Source organism: Bombus pyrosoma, linkage group LG5, assembly GCF_014825855.1.
Source record: "Bombus pyrosoma isolate SC7728 linkage group LG5, ASM1482585v1, whole genome shotgun sequence".
NCBI lineage: Eukaryota > Metazoa > Arthropoda > Insecta > Hymenoptera > Apidae > Bombus > Bombus pyrosoma.
The window spans coordinates 9,968,266-9,985,850 of record NC_057774.1 but is presented as its reverse complement, the minus strand read 5'-3'; the positions used below and the strand labels follow the sequence as shown (position 1 = coordinate 9,985,850).

The window sequence follows — 17,585 nt, the reverse complement described above, 5'->3', positions numbered from 1 at the left end:
CTTTAATCGTAAATATTTAATCTTGCAACATGTTCCATTTAATCAAGGATTTTTGTACGACCGACGTAAAACCATAATTACAGGCGCGTCTGGTTGGGGAATTATTTTAGCGACAAAGTTATAGCTCGCAAAGTTAACATCGTCCATGTGCCGTTAGGAAACAAGTTTCTGCAAAAGGGTAACGTTAAAACGCAACAAGAGAATAATTTACAACGACATAGCGTGCAACCAGCAACGAAGTTGCTACGACCTTTCTTGCGACCACTAAATCCAGCTCGGTCATGTAAAGCTGTCGTTTCCGAGGGCTTTATCGCCGCGGATCCGTCGATTTCCTTCAATAATTCGCGACACAGAGATTATCTTGTAAACCGCCTATCCAGAACGTGTCCCTCCACCATTGACCTTTCTCCCGTATATCTTGAATGGCCTCTCGTAAACTCTGTCTTCCCTGAAAGCCAATACGAGCATCGAAGGACTGATCGTCGTGCGTGCATCTGCATCGACACAACACGATAAAACGCTTGTTGCTCCGTTATAGAGGGACGACCTTTTTTTTCTACCACTCTTCTCTTACCTTTTTCTCTTTTTTCTTCTTCTCTCTCTCTTTTTTTTTTATTGTCGTTGTTGCCCAGCAATAAATATAGCATATAGCATTTCGCAGGTGCGTCCAGACGACGCGATGCCCAGTAATGCGACTGCCGTCGCGCAGATAAAAGTCCCCCGTGCCATCTATGCGCTCTGTGCACTTACCTGTTACGCGATAAATCACTCGATAAATTGTTTAAAAGCATAGACTGCCGGGGAACGCGGAACGGCCCGGGCTTTGCCCTCGCTTCGACGCTGTGTCGTCGTAAATAACGCGTAAGTTGCGACCGGCTCGCCTCGACTACTCTCGCGTATAGTAAGGAAGATGTAACATTGGCTAGAAATGTTTTCGAGTATTACCATCGAAGAGGAAGGTTCGCTGGGTTAGTCGCAGATAGCGTGTGATTATGATATTTTGTAAAATGTACGCGGTAATTAGATTTCTAGAGGAAGAAAGTTATTAAGTTCGTTCGTTTCTTTTTGTTGTAGCATCCGTACCCTTCGGAAGACCAGAAGAAGCAACTGGCTCAGGACACGGGGTTGACGATTCTCCAAGTTAACAACTGGTGAGTGCAACGAGGAAATTTATTGCGTTAAACTGTTCGAAGAACTCGTAGCGAAATATGTGAAAATTTAGTCTTATTACATAAATATATAATCTCCATTTCTCTTCAATGATTCTTTTTCAACGAATTTTTCTCGGGAAGGTTTCATCCTTCTTTTCTTACTTCACTTTATAAATTTTACTCGAGTTTCATTAAGTTCCTAGAGTATTCTATTTCTGATAATTAAAAGAGTTTTATAGGAGCCTGAATAAATGACAGCGCGATTTCTTACATCCTGTGAACGAAATTCAACGTTCCATTCGGATTCAATATTTTGATCTTCATCAGTTTATCGTAGAGGAGACGAAACTGTATTATTAATCGAATACAGATATTTCATTTTAGTCTCTTTTAATATTAATAGAATTAGAAACTTCTTTTCAGTCAAATGCTAAATAGAATACTTCGACTGGTGTCAAACACGCTATGAATTGTTCGAACAACTCAATACGTATACATAAATCGATTACATGAATTACAGTCTTTCACAGACAGTTAATAATTCGTTTTCCAACCAGAGACACTTTCTCGATCTTAGCCTCATTGAAACACAAATTTCTTTTTCCCCTTGCCTGGTTACGACATCGATGTTATCCATAAAATCTGAATAGCATTAAGCTATTCGGTCGGTTAAGCTAGTCAAACAGCGACAAGTAGATTAGTTGAACGCGTGGATCGCGCGAAATACGGAGAACTGTATCGACAATACTTTGAAACGTACGCAGCCGTGTGGTAGATCTCGAAATTCCCGCGATACCTGTCTCCGCGCCGCCATTAGACGGCATTGTTGAGCCCGCGGGATTCCTGGCGTGCCCCTTGTCGAAGATAAAGCTGCCGTTTCAATGGGTTTTCGCGTTCCGTTCGAAGGAAAGCCATTGAAGCAAACTGAAAAGAATTTGACGTATCGGCGTGTCGGCTAGGAATTTAGGAATTCGATTTTTGCCACTCGCAGTTACAACAAAGTAGAATGTGCCAATCTGAGAAATCTTATCTTTTTATTATCGAAAATTTACAAATGGCACCTTTATCGAGAACAAAATTTTATCGATCCGAGTAAAGGTAAATAAATCACGAAAAGACAAAGGACGTGACAACATCGTTTTCTTAATTTCCATCTCGCTATCTCTCTATCCGCATTTCCCACGTTCCCTATCCGACAGTCATCGTCGTTCGACTTTCACCGGTCGTAAACCTTAACGACCCTCACAGTGTCGCATTGTTCGACGATTATTTCTTTAAAACCACGTACCACGGTTGTTCTATTCTGTTATTCGCTACGGTTCGACCACACGCGTTAACACGGGTAAGGAGAATATTTCCCGCGGAATAAAACCGTAACACTGTCGAAGCCGGCCACGCAGCGACGTAACGAGACGTTCAAAATAATATCTCGTTCGCGCGGCTTGCACGCTTGGCAGTCAGGTAGGCGAGCAGCCTGTAAAACGTTTATGCCAGCCCGCTTTATGCACCTTTAATCTCGGCGCGAAGTGCCGTACCGGATTATACTAGCCGCTATTATGTAGCGACTTTACGATTTTCGTATCTGGGCCGTCGAGGGAGCGAGACAGAGAGATCGTCTTTCTACGCTCTCGACCGATTTCCGAGACAAGTAAACCGCCTCGTTCTACTTTTCTCTTTATTCCACCTTCTTCGTTTTTCTTCTTTTCTCGCTGTTCGCCTCTGTGCTCTTGTTCCTTGTATTCGACGTTCGTATATCGAAACGAGAATACCGTAAATTCTGTGGAATTTTGACGCTACCGATAAACGCACTCACGAGCGCGTGTACTCCGGCGAGATTTTCGGTTCCGCTCGCCATAAACGCGATAGCGAAAAATGCGAGACACCGCGAGCCCATCGCCGCGGGATTCTGCGCTATACAAGCGGTGGTATCGTCCGCTGACCAGGATCTCGATCGTCGCGAGGAACAGGTTAACCGGCCCCTCGTAGGTGGCTGCATCCGCTTAGAATGCGGCTGCAGGTGCGGCTGATAAGCTCGACAAGGCGTGCTGCCTCTGCTCTTGGAATACTTTCCGCACGGTTTCTAATTCCGATCTCTGAACGACTATCTGATCGTGTGTTAAATTATGTATGTATTATTCCAAGCTAAATTAGTCTATCTGAAAATATGCACTTTGTACTCGTTTTTTATTATCGTTCGTCGTACGCGGACCTTCGAACAATAATCGTTAGCAGCAACATTCCACGAACGCATCGCTGATATATGGAACGCGTTACGAGTGGCTCGCTGCCTCCAGTTAAATGTCGACAGATTTTTTTTTCACGCTCTCCCCATCGATGCTCGAATTAAAATGAAAAAGAGAGAACGGAAAAAAGGGGAAAAGGGAGGGCAGGGGGAAAAGAAACGAACACGCGCTCGAGATTCCAGCCAACGAGATGGCGAGGTTACATTTTACGGTCGTTCGCGTTACCTTACGGCAATTTGCCGTACGCGGAATGCCGCTTCGGAACGATCGCAATTAATAAGCCGCTGCCTTCGTTCCTCTTATGATTCATAATGATACGGTTAATCGTTCGACTGCTGTTTATGGCGGGCCGGGATTAGTCTCGCGGGATATGCCGCCTTTCGTTTCGTTCTCCGGGAAACGCGAATTTAATTGCCGATGCGCCTTCGCAGGATTATCATCCCCAAGTTCTCCACGAGTTTGATGGCAGTGGCGCGTGTGCACGGCAATCGTTTAGTTTTCGACGTTCGATTGTGAGTTTCACGACCGCTTATGATAGTAGGCTTTTACGACGAATCGATAAATTCGAAGGAAATTGAGAAGGGGATGAGTGGGAGCGAGTTTTTTCAAATATTCTCGCCTATCGGTGAGATATCTACTTAACGTTATTAGCTTGAATATTCCTTTTATTTGCTGCATCGAGATGAAAAGGATCGGATGTAAGTTTTCCAGATCCATAAAGTGAATAGGATACGTCTAAATCATTAGGACCAGCGTTTTAGATGAAACTTGCGTTATCGAATTCGAATTTCTAAAATTGTGTTTGCGGTGAGAAATTCCCAGAATGCGCTTGATATTCTCTTCGTGGCTGTTTTTTTTTTTTTTTCTTTTCTTTTTTATCGTTGTACGAAGTTCGAAAAGACTGAAGCGTCTTTATGAAATATTCATAGATTCTTATCCTAATCAAAACCGACGACATACCGTACGCACCGTATTATAAATAGAACTCGTGTTATCGTTACTCTAAATAATTCCAGCATTGGAAACATAGTTTGCGCGCGTCATGAAAAAGCACTAGCATAGAAAACATTGAGTTAGATGAGCAGGCCATAATCGAAACCGTGAAGACCGAGAAATATTTCTGGGAATTGTCTTATTGGTTACGTTCGTGCGTGTTGTTATCAGATGTGTTAATCGATTAATCGGTGGCGGAGCACTAAATTCGAGTTTCATTAACGGCAAGCTATTGAATATAACGACACATAGTATCGTTCATCGTACTTCGTATCGATTTGCATAAACACTCCAATCTAACAATATCCATAATTAAATAACTATCCTTTATAAACGTAAAGACACATATTAAAGATATCGGTTTCACGAAATTCCCATCCAAATCCAAAATAAAGATCCTCCTAATTCACGTCACGTCAAAGGAAGTTGCTGGACAAACTCTTGGAAGAGTCGCGCGTCCTGAAGAAAAGTTAATTCCACGCGATCCGTTACGAGGCGGAAAGGGTTAAGACGAGCCAGAGAGCACCCTCGTGGAAGCTTAGTGCGTCCTGTCCCGTGAAATCCCTCGTTTCTTCGAGTTGATCCACAGTTACCTCTCCCCCTGCCCAATCCACGCCGTTCTCTTTACAGAGGACGGAAGCGTCCCCCTTGGCTCGTATCTCGCTATCTTGATAGATGTTTCCGCGTAACACCTGCGCCAGCATCCGAATTACACCGGCCCCTGTTTACCGTGATGTTTAAGCGGCCCTTTCACCCTTCCGTTCTCGTACAAGTTCTCGGAAAATACGCGTTCCCTCCCCGCTGTCACCCCTTGAAATTTCGTCGCGTCCGTACAGAACCGTTCAGGGGATTGGATTTACGTTTAAACGTTTCTTTCCCAATTTATTTCAGGGATTATGAGAAGGTATACGAAATGGGATACAGGTGCTTCTCGGAGAAACAAGTTATAATCCTTGCAATCTTTCTGGAGAATTATTTTTTTATAATTGCTTAAGAAGTTACATAATCTGTGGCAGAAAGGGATGCGCTAGCGTACGAGAAAGAACACGCGCGTGATATTATAATAAGCACGGTATATAGGTGCAGTATGCACCGCTCACAGGCCAAGTTTCATCGATATTCTCTACTCTTTATTTCACGGAGTTAAATTCATTTGGCAAACGAGCGGCTTATATAAGAACAATTTAACTACAAGACTGTAACTTTCACGTGAGTGTGAACTTTCTATAACATACGCTCGACAGCTTCTCGGACTGAACTGTCCCGTTGCACGTAATCTCCATGGGACTTGCGGGTCAAAAAATTTGTCGCGGTCTTTAACTCCGTCGATGTAACGGCGTCGTCCAGCAAGAATCTTGTTTATACCGACCGGAATGTAAGAATTCCCCGGAGGCTGTCTCAGGTTCAGTAAACCTCACCAAGGATCGAAATAATCCGCGTTCCCGTTTACGGTGTCGTCCACGGGGGTGAATCAGCGACGGTTCCTGCGGCCGGATATAAAATGCGAAACGAATTGCTCTACGTTTCCCATCCTCGTCCTCCCTTCGCCCATCCTGGCTGCACGCGGTTGGTCCGGCACGTCTGCTCGCGTTCTCATTGCATCGCGACGCCACGGAGACGCGGGTGGTTTGCGGCGCGTATAAATAAAATCGTCGCGACGCCTCGCGAAACGACGAGCTCGTATAATAAGAAGGAGAAAGAGAGTAGAGGTTGGCTCGAGACAGGAATTGAAAGGGACAGGAGGACGGGGGATAAAGGGTGGTGGACGTGGAGCGCGGTAATTGAGCACAAATCAAGTTTAAGGAGGCCTCCGGCGATCGGGATTTTTTTCATCGAGCCACGCGTTAATATTTATTTGGTGCACGTTCTAGCGACGCCTACGCGATGCCACGATAATTGCGCGGCCGAGTCCTGAACGGTGTTAATTGCGTCGCGGCGGTGCAGCCGCTCGCAAGAAGAGAGGGAGAGAGAGAGAGATAGAAAGAGAGAGAGAGACGCGTGCGATGTAACGCGCGCGGAATTTTTGGCAAGGCTCCCTGTTTACGTGCTCCCCCGTGCCACCAATATTTTCTCAGGCATCTGTCCATATCGCTGACATTTTCCCTCGCTGCCGGCCTCGTAATTAACCGTAACCGATGTCCACGCGCAAATTAGTAGCGCATAACTTTTCACCGCTCGACCATGCTCCGATGCGTCCGAAATAACCTCGACGAGGCTCGTCGCGCGGCTCTTCGCATTCCGCGGTAACTTCGAGGTTAATTAAGTCGATCGTGGTTGAGCCAGAAAGGAGGTTAAAGAAATTACGTAAAAACGATAAAGTTACTTCGATATTCGGCCGCGGAATCTCGTGGATTTTCCTGAGAGAAACTCGCGAAACGGAGCGAGAGGCATGGAAAGGAGGCGTTCTGTTTCTTTTCTTTCTGCTTTCTTTCTTTTTTCACGCAGACCGAAAGTGCGGGCTGTGATGTATGCTTCGCGTGGGTGGGCAGGTATAAGGGCGCACGTAGGCGGGCCGCAGAGCTTACGAGGCTTGCACTTGCGCGCCGGCGAAGTGTATGCGAGGGCCGCGGCAATTTCTTCGTGGCGCGATAAGTTTCGTGATATATTTCGCCGGGGGAAACTCATGTTTCCGTAATGCAATTAGAGCATGGCCGTTGCACCGTGGAACGTTAGCTCGGACGAGGGCTGCGTTCAGGAACGACGGCGACGACGACGTCGACGGACGATGCCAGTGGTGTTGCTTAGAAATAGCAGGTCTAATTAGAATACGCGAGACAAATGAAATAATTCGTAAATAAAACGCGTTCCCCTCGCGTCTACGTGCACGAAGGACGCAGTCCGCCCTCGCCCAACGGCAACCACCCCTTTTTCTTCTTTCCGCGATACACCTCCTTCGCTTCCCTCCGCTACTTCGCTTTCTCCGTTCGCCGCTCTGTTTCTGCTCACTGTCCCGCTCTCTCTTTCTCGCTACCTTCGCCCACAATTTTCCGTCACATATATCAACCCGGACAGTAGTTAGAAGCGTTGCCAGCTTGTTACCGTGTGTAACCCTTCGCGATCCTCCGCGTACGCGTGCTAGCTTACCAGGAATCGTGTATCGCGGGGATGAAACAGCTCTCGAATTGAGTTCAAGATGGAATTTATCCGATCGGACAACGTATATGTCATTTTCTCCTGGACCAGGCTGATTAATCCCACAGTCGGAAGTGGAACTCGATTCGTTAGATCGTACAGTGCATAGCGATATCAAAGGAGGCGTTGTGAATTATTTTCGAGGACAAAATTTACTAAAAACTAACGAGGAATATTATCTTTTTAAAACCAGAGGTATCCTGGCCTTTCGTACGAGTTAGCCGATCAAAATCAAATTAACAAATTTCTTTATGTCAATATTTATACCCAAACAGTACGATTGATCGTTATCGAAATTCGAAACGATCTACTAAATCCAATTAAGCCACTTCCATCACGTAAAATCTAATAAGATTGATGTGATTTATTATTAAGCTGATTTAAGACTGAGTTGTTCTAATTTACGCGAGTCGGAGGAAACATACTTCGAAAACTATTCTATTCCATCTCCTTGTTTGCAGAGTATGACACACGACTGTCGCTACTTCCGTTGAACAGCAGCGTGTTTCGCAGTGGCGCAAATGTGTACTAATATTTCTGCTAATTTAACCGTTCCCTCCCCACCGTCGCGTATCTGGCTAATAAACCAGCAGTTATTTATCGGTCTGCCCGTCCCCCCGGTCCATCTCCTCCCGCCCCACGTGCGGCAACTGCCACTTAGGCCGTTTATTTCGACGCCGCGTCCGACGCGTTTTTCCTCCGCCGCGAATCCACCATTTACTCTATTTCGTCGAAATAATTTTATCGCCTAGGCCGTTCGTTTCGTCGACACCTTGCCGCGCGTTGACGACCGTTTCTCGCTGTTACCGGCTCCCTGCTCGTGCGCCTCGCTCGAAATAAGTTTATCAGTCGGCCCGTTCATCCCCGATGACGCGTGTTCTCGTAGACGTTGCGCAATTTGCGGTAGACTCTCGTGCCTACCCGTGACGTTTATTTCTCCTTTCTTGATTTCGCTGATAGTTAAATTACTATCGCGTGGCCTTTAATAACTGATGCAATTTTAATGTAACTCGTCGAGAAGCATAATAATTTATTACGCAGCGTGCTATTCTTTCCGATTTCCATTTTCGATCGAGAAATCTTTGCGAACAATCAATAATTCTTGTATTTAGCTCGCATGCTTCCTCTAGAATACCATTTTCGATCAATAAATCTTTATAAAGAGCCTATTTTCGTTTTGTATTTAGCGCACACGCTACTATAAAGTCTGTTCGTTTTAAACGAAACATTAATTATTACGAGCGTCCGCTTTCCCAAAGTACTTAGTCGCAACAAATTTACGCAAGAAGGTAGCCACGTTCGTTAATCAATTTTCAGAGGGTGCTTCTCGCAGGTATATCATTTTGCTCTTTGCTACAACCGCGTGGCTGTCGACGAGTATCGCGCGGCGCCGCGAGACTTCCTTTCTTAACATCGCGTCCGAAATAATTTTATCGGCCAGGCCATTTATTCCCGCGCCGCGTCCCCGCGCTCTTGCGCGCATCGCCGTCGAGGTGTTTTTCTTCGCGCGATGCACGTCCGTCGCGGAGCACGCGATTTGCTCTATTTGACCGGAGGTTGAAATAATTTTATCACTTACAGCTGCAACCGAGCTGCCGCGACGGCGAACCGGTGTCTTAAGAGGATTTTGATGTTAACGGAGACGAAGAGCGATTTCGCTTAAGCCCCCGAGACGACGCTTAATCACCGCTCGAAATTTACCGTCCTCCGGCCCGGCCTTCGTTCTCCAAGCAGAGGAAAAAGAGCTTGGCACTCGGCTCCGTTGCCATACAGCAACGCCGCGTTTATTGAAACTCTCGTTCTTCGGGTCTTACCTATTCCCTTGATGAGAAAGTAATAGTGGTTTCGTGGAATGTAAAAATCAGTCGATTCATTACGATAGTATTATTTCGTTTAATCAATCCTGTTACGTTTCTTACAATTGTCTCGCCGCTTTCGAGATTTTGACTGAGACGCTGTACGCGTTGGTTCAGCCAGACGTCATCCGTTTGTGAAACAATTCATATATCTCCTATCTAATTCGGCGATGTCTGCGAAAGGTGGTAGTGAAATAGTGTCGTGAAAGAATATCACGTAGTTGTATTCATATCCTCTTCGAACTTACGTAACGTAGTGGACCTAAAACAGACATTGTCGTACTCTGCGCCTAAGAAATTCGGTCGAGGTTCAAGTTTCTTGCGATCACAGAATATCATTTTAACAAAACGATTTTATCATAGGCTACGGAGTAAGAGTCTCTTGAAATTATTTCTCTCGGTAGGTACAGATTTAGTAAGAATCGAAATTACGTTCAAATCAAGCCAGTACGTATCGATCTTCGTACGTTTACAACGCTTATTGGGCTTATCGAACGTTATCGTACAATCAGTAGACAATTTCAAACGAAACAAGCTTAATAACTCGTTCACTCGTCCAAAACGAAACGAACAACTTTATCGACGCCGCTAACGAACCTAACACGTTTACCACCAACACCCTATCAAAAGGAACACGCTATTTTTTTTTCATCTCGCGATACGATATCTGTACTGAGCCGAAGAGTAACATCCATAGAGTGATTTCGCATGCACCAGGCGACTAGCACGGTGTACAAGCACTCGACCACCCTTCTTCCCTGCTCCGTCGTTGTCGCGGTTCCTCGAGCGGATCGTTAACATCATAACTGTACGTCGCACGGGTAATTTAGACCGCTGTAAAACCACCAAGCAGTCTTCGTCCCGGTGTGTACGTTATAAACGTGTACGTACATCCATGTCTATATATACACATGCATATAACACGTGGACACGCAGAGCGTTCGGCTGTAAGCGACTTGCTAACGAGACGTTTCGTTTTACAAAATCGTCCGAGACCCGGGAGCCACGCGAATGGCGCCGTAAATCCTCAGACCGGATGTTAATATCCCTCCCCCTTGGTCGACACTGCACCCTGCCTCCCTCGTCACATCGCCGATCCTACTTGTGCCGCGTGCTTGGCAAATATTGTTGCACCGGGCGCGCGCGGTTGTCGCAGTTTTGAGCGCAATGGCCGTTAAACGTCACTTCTGCGGCCACGGCCGAACTAATCTCTTTTACGCGTTCCGCGAAAACGTTGCCGGGCCAAAACCATCGCTGTCGGGACGATGGAATGATGGCTGATGGTAAATCATCCGGATGCGCGGAGGTGGCAACGTGTTTTGTTAACGTGAACCACCGCGGAACCCACAGACAGCGTTTAAATAAGACGTGGTAATTGAATATGGTATAGTTAGACTGCCGTTTCGTACGAGATAAACGGAGTTTGGTGGTAATGTTTGCGCGAAGTACAGGTGGGATTGTACAGGTTGATCCTCTTGGTCGGTTTGTGTTGGCTGGATTTATGGTGGGCGACGTTTTTCCGTTCCTGGTCCTCGTGGGAAGAAAGGTTGCGCGGGATACGGCCTGAGTCGTTTGCATTCCGTGTAAGGAGCGATTCGGTTCGAATCCGACGAAGATTAGGCGATTCGATTAGCCGTGAGAGCTGGAGAACAGTCGATTCGCCGCAAATGAGCTCGTTCCGGGAAGCAGGACCTTCGGTGCACGAGTCGGCCTTTGTCGGGTAAAAGAAAAATTCTTCCTTTTTCTGATGCTGTTCTTGGGATTGGGAAAATTGATCTCTCGGAGAAATCTTTCTCTTTATATGGCGCTAAAAAGTTATTTAAATTTCTATCTTCGTGCCCACATTTCAACCCCTTCATATGCGAAAAAATATCGTATCACAATGATAAAAATGAATTCGAAAATAGTTCGTAAAATAATACAATTCCCCTTTATTTATTCGGACCCATAATTCGTACCACAGCAGGGAAAATAAAACAACGACGCTAGAACGTGCAGTTTGTTGAAAAACGTGTGATCAACATTTCAAGAGGATTTACGGTGGATCATCTGAAAAAACTCAAAAAGCAACGGATTATTAAATATCGATCAACCAGACGGCAAAGAACACATCTTCCTGCATCTTAAAAATCTTCGAAACTGCAAATTCATACCACGGAAGCGTATGAACAATCCTATACACTTTCGAGCCCGGTGCACCTCGAGGCTCTTGAATTTCTGGAGACGACGGAAGATCCGGATGCGTGACAAGGATCCAAGTTTATCGTGGGTCGCGGCCGCTGCTGAAACTCTGTAGGGTAACCGAAGCCCGCGCGCTCATGCTCGGCCGAGTTGAAAATCTTGGGGCAGCCGTGTAAGGCGCGTCAGCGGTGCGAGAAAGGGCCTCGAGGTGATGGAGTGACGCGATACGAGCGCGCACCGGTGACACTGTACACCCGGCTAACTTACGGTCCCCGGCATCACCTGCTCTTACAACGTACAAACGAGCCTGCACAACGTCGAGCTTGATCCGCGAGGCGAAGGAGGCCCGCGGGAACTCGCGCGCCTCGCCGCGCGATCGATGGTGCTGCGATAGAAGCGGACCAAAGGGAATGGACCAACGTTCGTTGCCAGACTGTTTGGTAGTCATCGAGTGATGCGTAGGAAAATGTGCGGAAATGTTTGGTTTGATGTTGGTGGAAATTGTATCATGCTGAAATTGGATATTTCATTAGGAACGGCAGGATCGATGTTTTGAACGTTTAGTGTCCTTCAGTAGAATGTCGTTTAAAGATGCTTGACGGATTTCTGGTCTCGTTCGTTGCTTGAACAAATTTTTTCTTCGATATTTGATAAGTTCACTGTTGTCAAAATACCAGTAAGCTAGCAGAAACATTTGCGAAGGTGAATATTTGTCTTCAGTATTCTTTGCAAGAGCGTACGTCAAAGTACTTTGATCGATTCCTTGTTTCGTTTCCGGCTTGGTGGATTTCTTCCTTCAAATCATTTGTTTAAATCGGGATAGTTCTAATAATCGATCGACTACCGTTCGAACTACTCGCTGTAGCATCGTTCGTAGAACGATAGATTTATTTGAATGAATTTCTAAAGACTCCAGAAACAAAATATTAATTAGAAAACGAAGAGGTGCAACGAACGTATCATTCAAGATAAATGGTAGAAGTTAGCAAATCCTATTGACAATAAGGCCGCAAGCTCAAAGATAACTCAAAGAATACACGTCACGTTTGACAAACGAGACTGGGCAATGCAAGCGCGGCTAGTGCGTTCGTCCAGCCAGAGAAATCCGAAATCGTGTAGTACACATCGTTGATTCGGACTCATTGGTTGGCTTCGTGTAACAATCTCATTTAGCAGCGCTTTCCACCCTCAGCTGGCTGACGGCGTCTCTCTCTCATCAAGCACCGTCGGTCGTCTGCGAAGTCCCCTCTCGCAGTGGTACGACCACCACCGCCATCACTATGTCCCGTATAGCGAAGCGGGAAACCCTCTGGGGGCCGTAGGGTGGGCAGGAGTCGGATATCTAATTAGCGGGGGCTGATCGGTAATTACTACGATTAATCAATCCGTTTTCCATTTGTACGCGCTGTGCGCGTTCGCCTGTGCCAAAGGGAGAGAAGAACCGTGGCCGCGAAGGGGGCGAGACGATATTAGGGGTGAGCGTAGGCGGGGGGCGGCAGCCACGAAGAGAACGCGAGAAGAATAGGCGTTCGTGACGGGCGACGACCGAGAGAGGGTTGGTGTACACGAGTGAAAGGGGTACCGAAGTCGAGAGCGAAGGGGTGCGCTCTGTGGATCCACGTTGTTCCACGATTCCGCTGGTAGTTTCGAGATTGGGATTGTCGGGCTCTCGGTCAATTAAATTCTCACAATGAGCCGCCGTTTTCGTAGACTTAGCGGTCCTCCTCGATTCTTCTCGAGTACGGATGTTGACCTGTGAAAACACCATTGTCACTCGTTTGTATACTTGGTCGGTGGAAAATTAAGGGCAAATGTAATCGATATTATGAAGGGGATGACACGTTTTAGCGTGTGATTTGATTGCGATGCAGTACGTGTCGATTGGTTTTAATAGGAGAATTGTAACGTGTTTGGACTTTGAAAAGCAGCGTGAATTACGCACGTACGTACGTCTCTCGTTTTCTCAAGGACGATTTGCATACGAGGCGACAAAGAGCTGTGTGTTACGGAGACCGGTCCTGGAAATCGAGTTAAATGCGTTCCAATGAACGGATCGCACCTACGCAATGGCGAGCCGTGGAAACCGACACCAATGTGGAGGGGCGAGGAAGATGGAGGTGTGGATGATCGGTAGCGTTACGAGATTGACCGGGTCAATATGCATACGTTTCAACCCACTCGACAAACTTTTATTGCATTACGCTCCACACGTGCATTTGCTGGCCCCTTCCTCGGCTCGTTTTACGCTCGTTCAGAAGCGGCATTATCACTGGCGTAGGCAGGAAGGACGTTTTTGACTTTGACGGGGCCACTAAAAGCTTCGATGACATGTAATCGTTCAAACCTAAAGCTGATAGTATTTATGATCTCACAACAAGTGTCGGCGTTCTAAAAATTTCCGAAGACCGATTAACTTCGGTGTATATATCATTCGTTAGATTAAAATACAGTTAGGCCAAAATTGAAGAGCCTGTCCTAAGTAGTCACGTGGCGATGAGGATGAAGATTTTTAAATGTTGTGAATAATATGTTTTCATTAACTTTGACATTTAAGCTGGTCAGAGGTCACACTGATCAACTCCATAAATTGGAAAGCACAGAAAAATGATGATATAAACACTGTATTTTAAATTTACTTTAGATTTTACCACCGCTTACGTCATCCTTTTGGGGAGAACAGCTAAAAGCAAATTGAGAATTGAACGTTAATCGTGGATTTGTATAATTAAATTAGGAAATTAACGAAAAACGGATTGATTTCGCTTCGCAGAGACTCATTTACGGAACGAATAGATAGAAAAATTCGAAAGAAAGGGGATGGTACGCCACTGGAGGCTCAGTGGATCTGGTTAGAAACAGTACGCTAATGTCGTAGAAGAGAGCAAGAGAGTCGTAGTAACGAGCGAAATTCTGGCAGGGTGTCGAGGCATATGGAGCGAAATCTCTTGATGCCATTAGCCCCGACTTTGTAAATAGTTTTCGCTGGAAGAATAACAGCGCGACGGCTGCGTAGGGGTCGTAACCCTAAACCCCTGTATAGGCTGTATTCTCTGCGAGCGTCGACGTTGCGAAGAACACCCTCGAACGAAAGGAGCCGATTGTGATCGATCATCGGGGATTGCTCTCTCTTTCTCTCTCTCTCTCTCTCTTTCATCGCAGAGTTTCAGGAAAAGGGTTGAAGTTAGCCAAGGGGCAGGAACCCCCATTATTTGTTTTGCACGAGAAGATTATCGCGTTATTACGCGGGACGAGTCAAGGGTCTTCTGTGATCGGCTCGTGGGACTCCGGCGTTCGAAGACACGCAAACACTTGGCTTCTCGAATTACATTCCTGAATTGGGGTTGCGCGTCTCGTAATCTTCGTGGAAGCTCGCCTCGGACGGACACGTGTCCGGACGTTCTCGAGGGCAGAATGTGGACCGAGTAATTACTTCCGTGTTAAGTCGTGTCTCGATATTTGCTGTTCGAACTGTGATTCAGACACTGCTACCTATAGCAATTCAAACGTGTTCGCCATATCAAATAATAATAGACAAAAATGCTACATATCAAAGTTTGGTACCAGTATCAGGATATTAAAGTTCAAGGAAACGTAAATCATATTTTTCTTAATTACTATTACATAGAATATTACGTAGAATAGTGAATTTCGAGTATAAAAATACTATAGATCATTCGTGCTAAAACTTACTACACAACTTTTCAATTAACCTAACGAAGAAGACGTTGCTCGTAAAATCAGTATCAAGATTCAACCGTCGTAAGTTGGCAACCATCCTAGTTGCCCATAGTTCGTGTAAACGTCGTTCCAAATAATTTTGAATGTCATCTCTGCGGTGAACACAGTGTCGGAAAGAACAGAAATCGGATGTAAAAGGAGGGGGATGCCGGATACGGACAGGGGCTGATGGGGCGCTGGCGAAGGTGGAGAAGATGGTCTGGCCGCCTCGAAGGCTCACGGGGAGAGGAGCCGTTGAACAGGGACAATGCTTTCATCATTGCCGCTCTTTCTTTCATTCCCCGTGCCGGAGGTGGACCGCTCTCTTTTGCCCTCTCCTCCTTTTTCACCGAACCCAACCCCTCTTACCCCTTTCTTTTTACGCTTTTTTGCCCGCAAAGGATCCATTGTCGTCGGGTTGTAGGTGGGTACCGTCAGCCGGTAGGTATCAGTGTCTCTACGCGGGCCAGGGTTTGGGGGATGGATGAGTTTTGTAAAAGTCCCTTCTTCTTTTTCCGTCCTTTGCCGGTGGTTCCTCTTGCCTTCCTCTCACCGTCCTAGCCAGTCGCCTCTCGTCCCATGGCTCGGTGTATGCGCCGCGCTTTTAAAAGGCAGAAACGGTCCTCTCTTCTGCAACTCCTCTTTGGCCGGGCCGCGCGATTATGTGTGCGCTTCAGGTGGATGACGCGCACGAGCGAGTCTGCCATGGAATGAGCACCGGCCCTCGCAGAAAGTCGTCGAGCGGACAAAGTCGTATCGGCTGAAAGGAAGAGGGTCGCTTTTGATTCTAATTCGTTGTCACAATACCGCCGCTTCTTCCCGTCCTGCACCGGTCCGCTCAAAGTCGCCTCTCCACCGTCCTTCCGTGGCAGCCGGTGAACGACCCAGTTCAAAGGTAGAATTTACGAGAATATTTTTTTAGCAAACGCTATTATGTTAAACTGTCGAGGAGATTTGTTAAAAAATTATAAAGGTTGCGCAGTTGAAGCGCAAGTAATTTAAGGCTGCAGTTGCCAGAGATGAAGCGTTGATTTTTATAGGACTATGTACTTAAGAATAAAAGTAAAAAAAAAGGAAGTGAGGAGTAGAAACGACGAGTTTTAGAAATCATTAGAGGAAGTGACTAGGAAATATTAACACTAAAACGATCAACGTGCTAATAACGTGATCAGTTCATAATGTTTCATAAAATTTGCTTAAATTTACAATAGCGAAGATATGAATGCGTTATGTTCTTTTTCATATATACGCAATTTATTCGCTTTCTTTTATCTACGCTTTAATTGCTGGCGATTCTAGTATAGGATCATAGGATCTCATGGACCTATAATTATTATAAAAAATATTATTCTAACATTTATATATCAATTGATTAGGCTCAAGTACACTAAATTTCATATAATTTAGTACTACTTCTATATGGCTACAAAAATTTCATACTGTGAAAATGAAATTTATAGAATTTGATAAAAACACTTTTCTCCTATCATAACAAGATAAGGATATATGCAAATAATCTTTTATTTGTAGTCATTGTACATTCGCAATTAGAACATCTTCATTCGCTTTCCCCGATAATTTCGTCGCAGTCTAAGCTATGTTAAACCTCAAACGTGTTAGTACAGAGAGAGTGGCACACTAATCGCGGGGACTCGTTTATCACGCGACACACGGCCCGGCTGACTTCTCCGTTCCGATCTGACAAATCCTCCGTTTTCATCCGACGTGTTCCCCTAGCCGAATGAAGACGTCTTTCGGTGTATTACCTCGCGATTGTAGGATGATTGTCGTCGTGGAGCCCCGCGGGAGGCCGGCAGATGTTTCGCGGCGACCCAATCAGACGACCCCCGAAGCGGTGCGCGACAATCAACCATCAAACAATCTGCCACCCTCCGAGTGCTCGGTTGCTTGGATGGCGAACCAAAACACAACCCTTCAGCCTTTTCGTGATCCGCCTCAAGTGAGCATATGCCTTCGCGGCTGGAGTGATTATTTTTCACCTTGCACGCTGAGGGTGCAGCGGAGGGTGAATAGGGTGCATGGTGTAGTCTATTGATTTTTGAACGTCGACGAGTTTAGGGAAACTGGGCTTTTGATTAATGTTTCTGCAATGTAGATTACATTTTGTTGTATCTTACTGTGAACAAAAATGTTAACGTTATTACCAATCGAACCGAGCTCTAATATGTACTTAAATATGAAATATGGAAGTATAATAAGAAAGAATAACAATATAATAATTATGGTTTTTGTCTTGATAAAAATTTATATTAATTTTGTTAAATTTATCACTAAATATTTCTAGTAGTTTG

General features: G+C 45.6%; 1 protein-coding gene across 5 annotated transcripts in view; it reads left to right on the top strand.

The window, feature by feature from the left end:
- Nucleotides 1–17,585, top strand: part of LOC122567954 (homeobox protein homothorax) — a 499,979-nt gene that overhangs the window by 376,113 nt on the left and 106,281 nt on the right. For all 5 annotated transcript variants that reach the window (XM_043727144.1, XM_043727142.1, XM_043727145.1 and 2 more), the window contains one exon: nucleotides 1,075–1,151. In XM_043727144.1, the coding sequence (XP_043583079.1) occupies nucleotides 1,075–1,151 (77 nt within the window). The remainder of the gene's footprint in view (nucleotides 1–1,074; nucleotides 1,152–17,585) is intronic.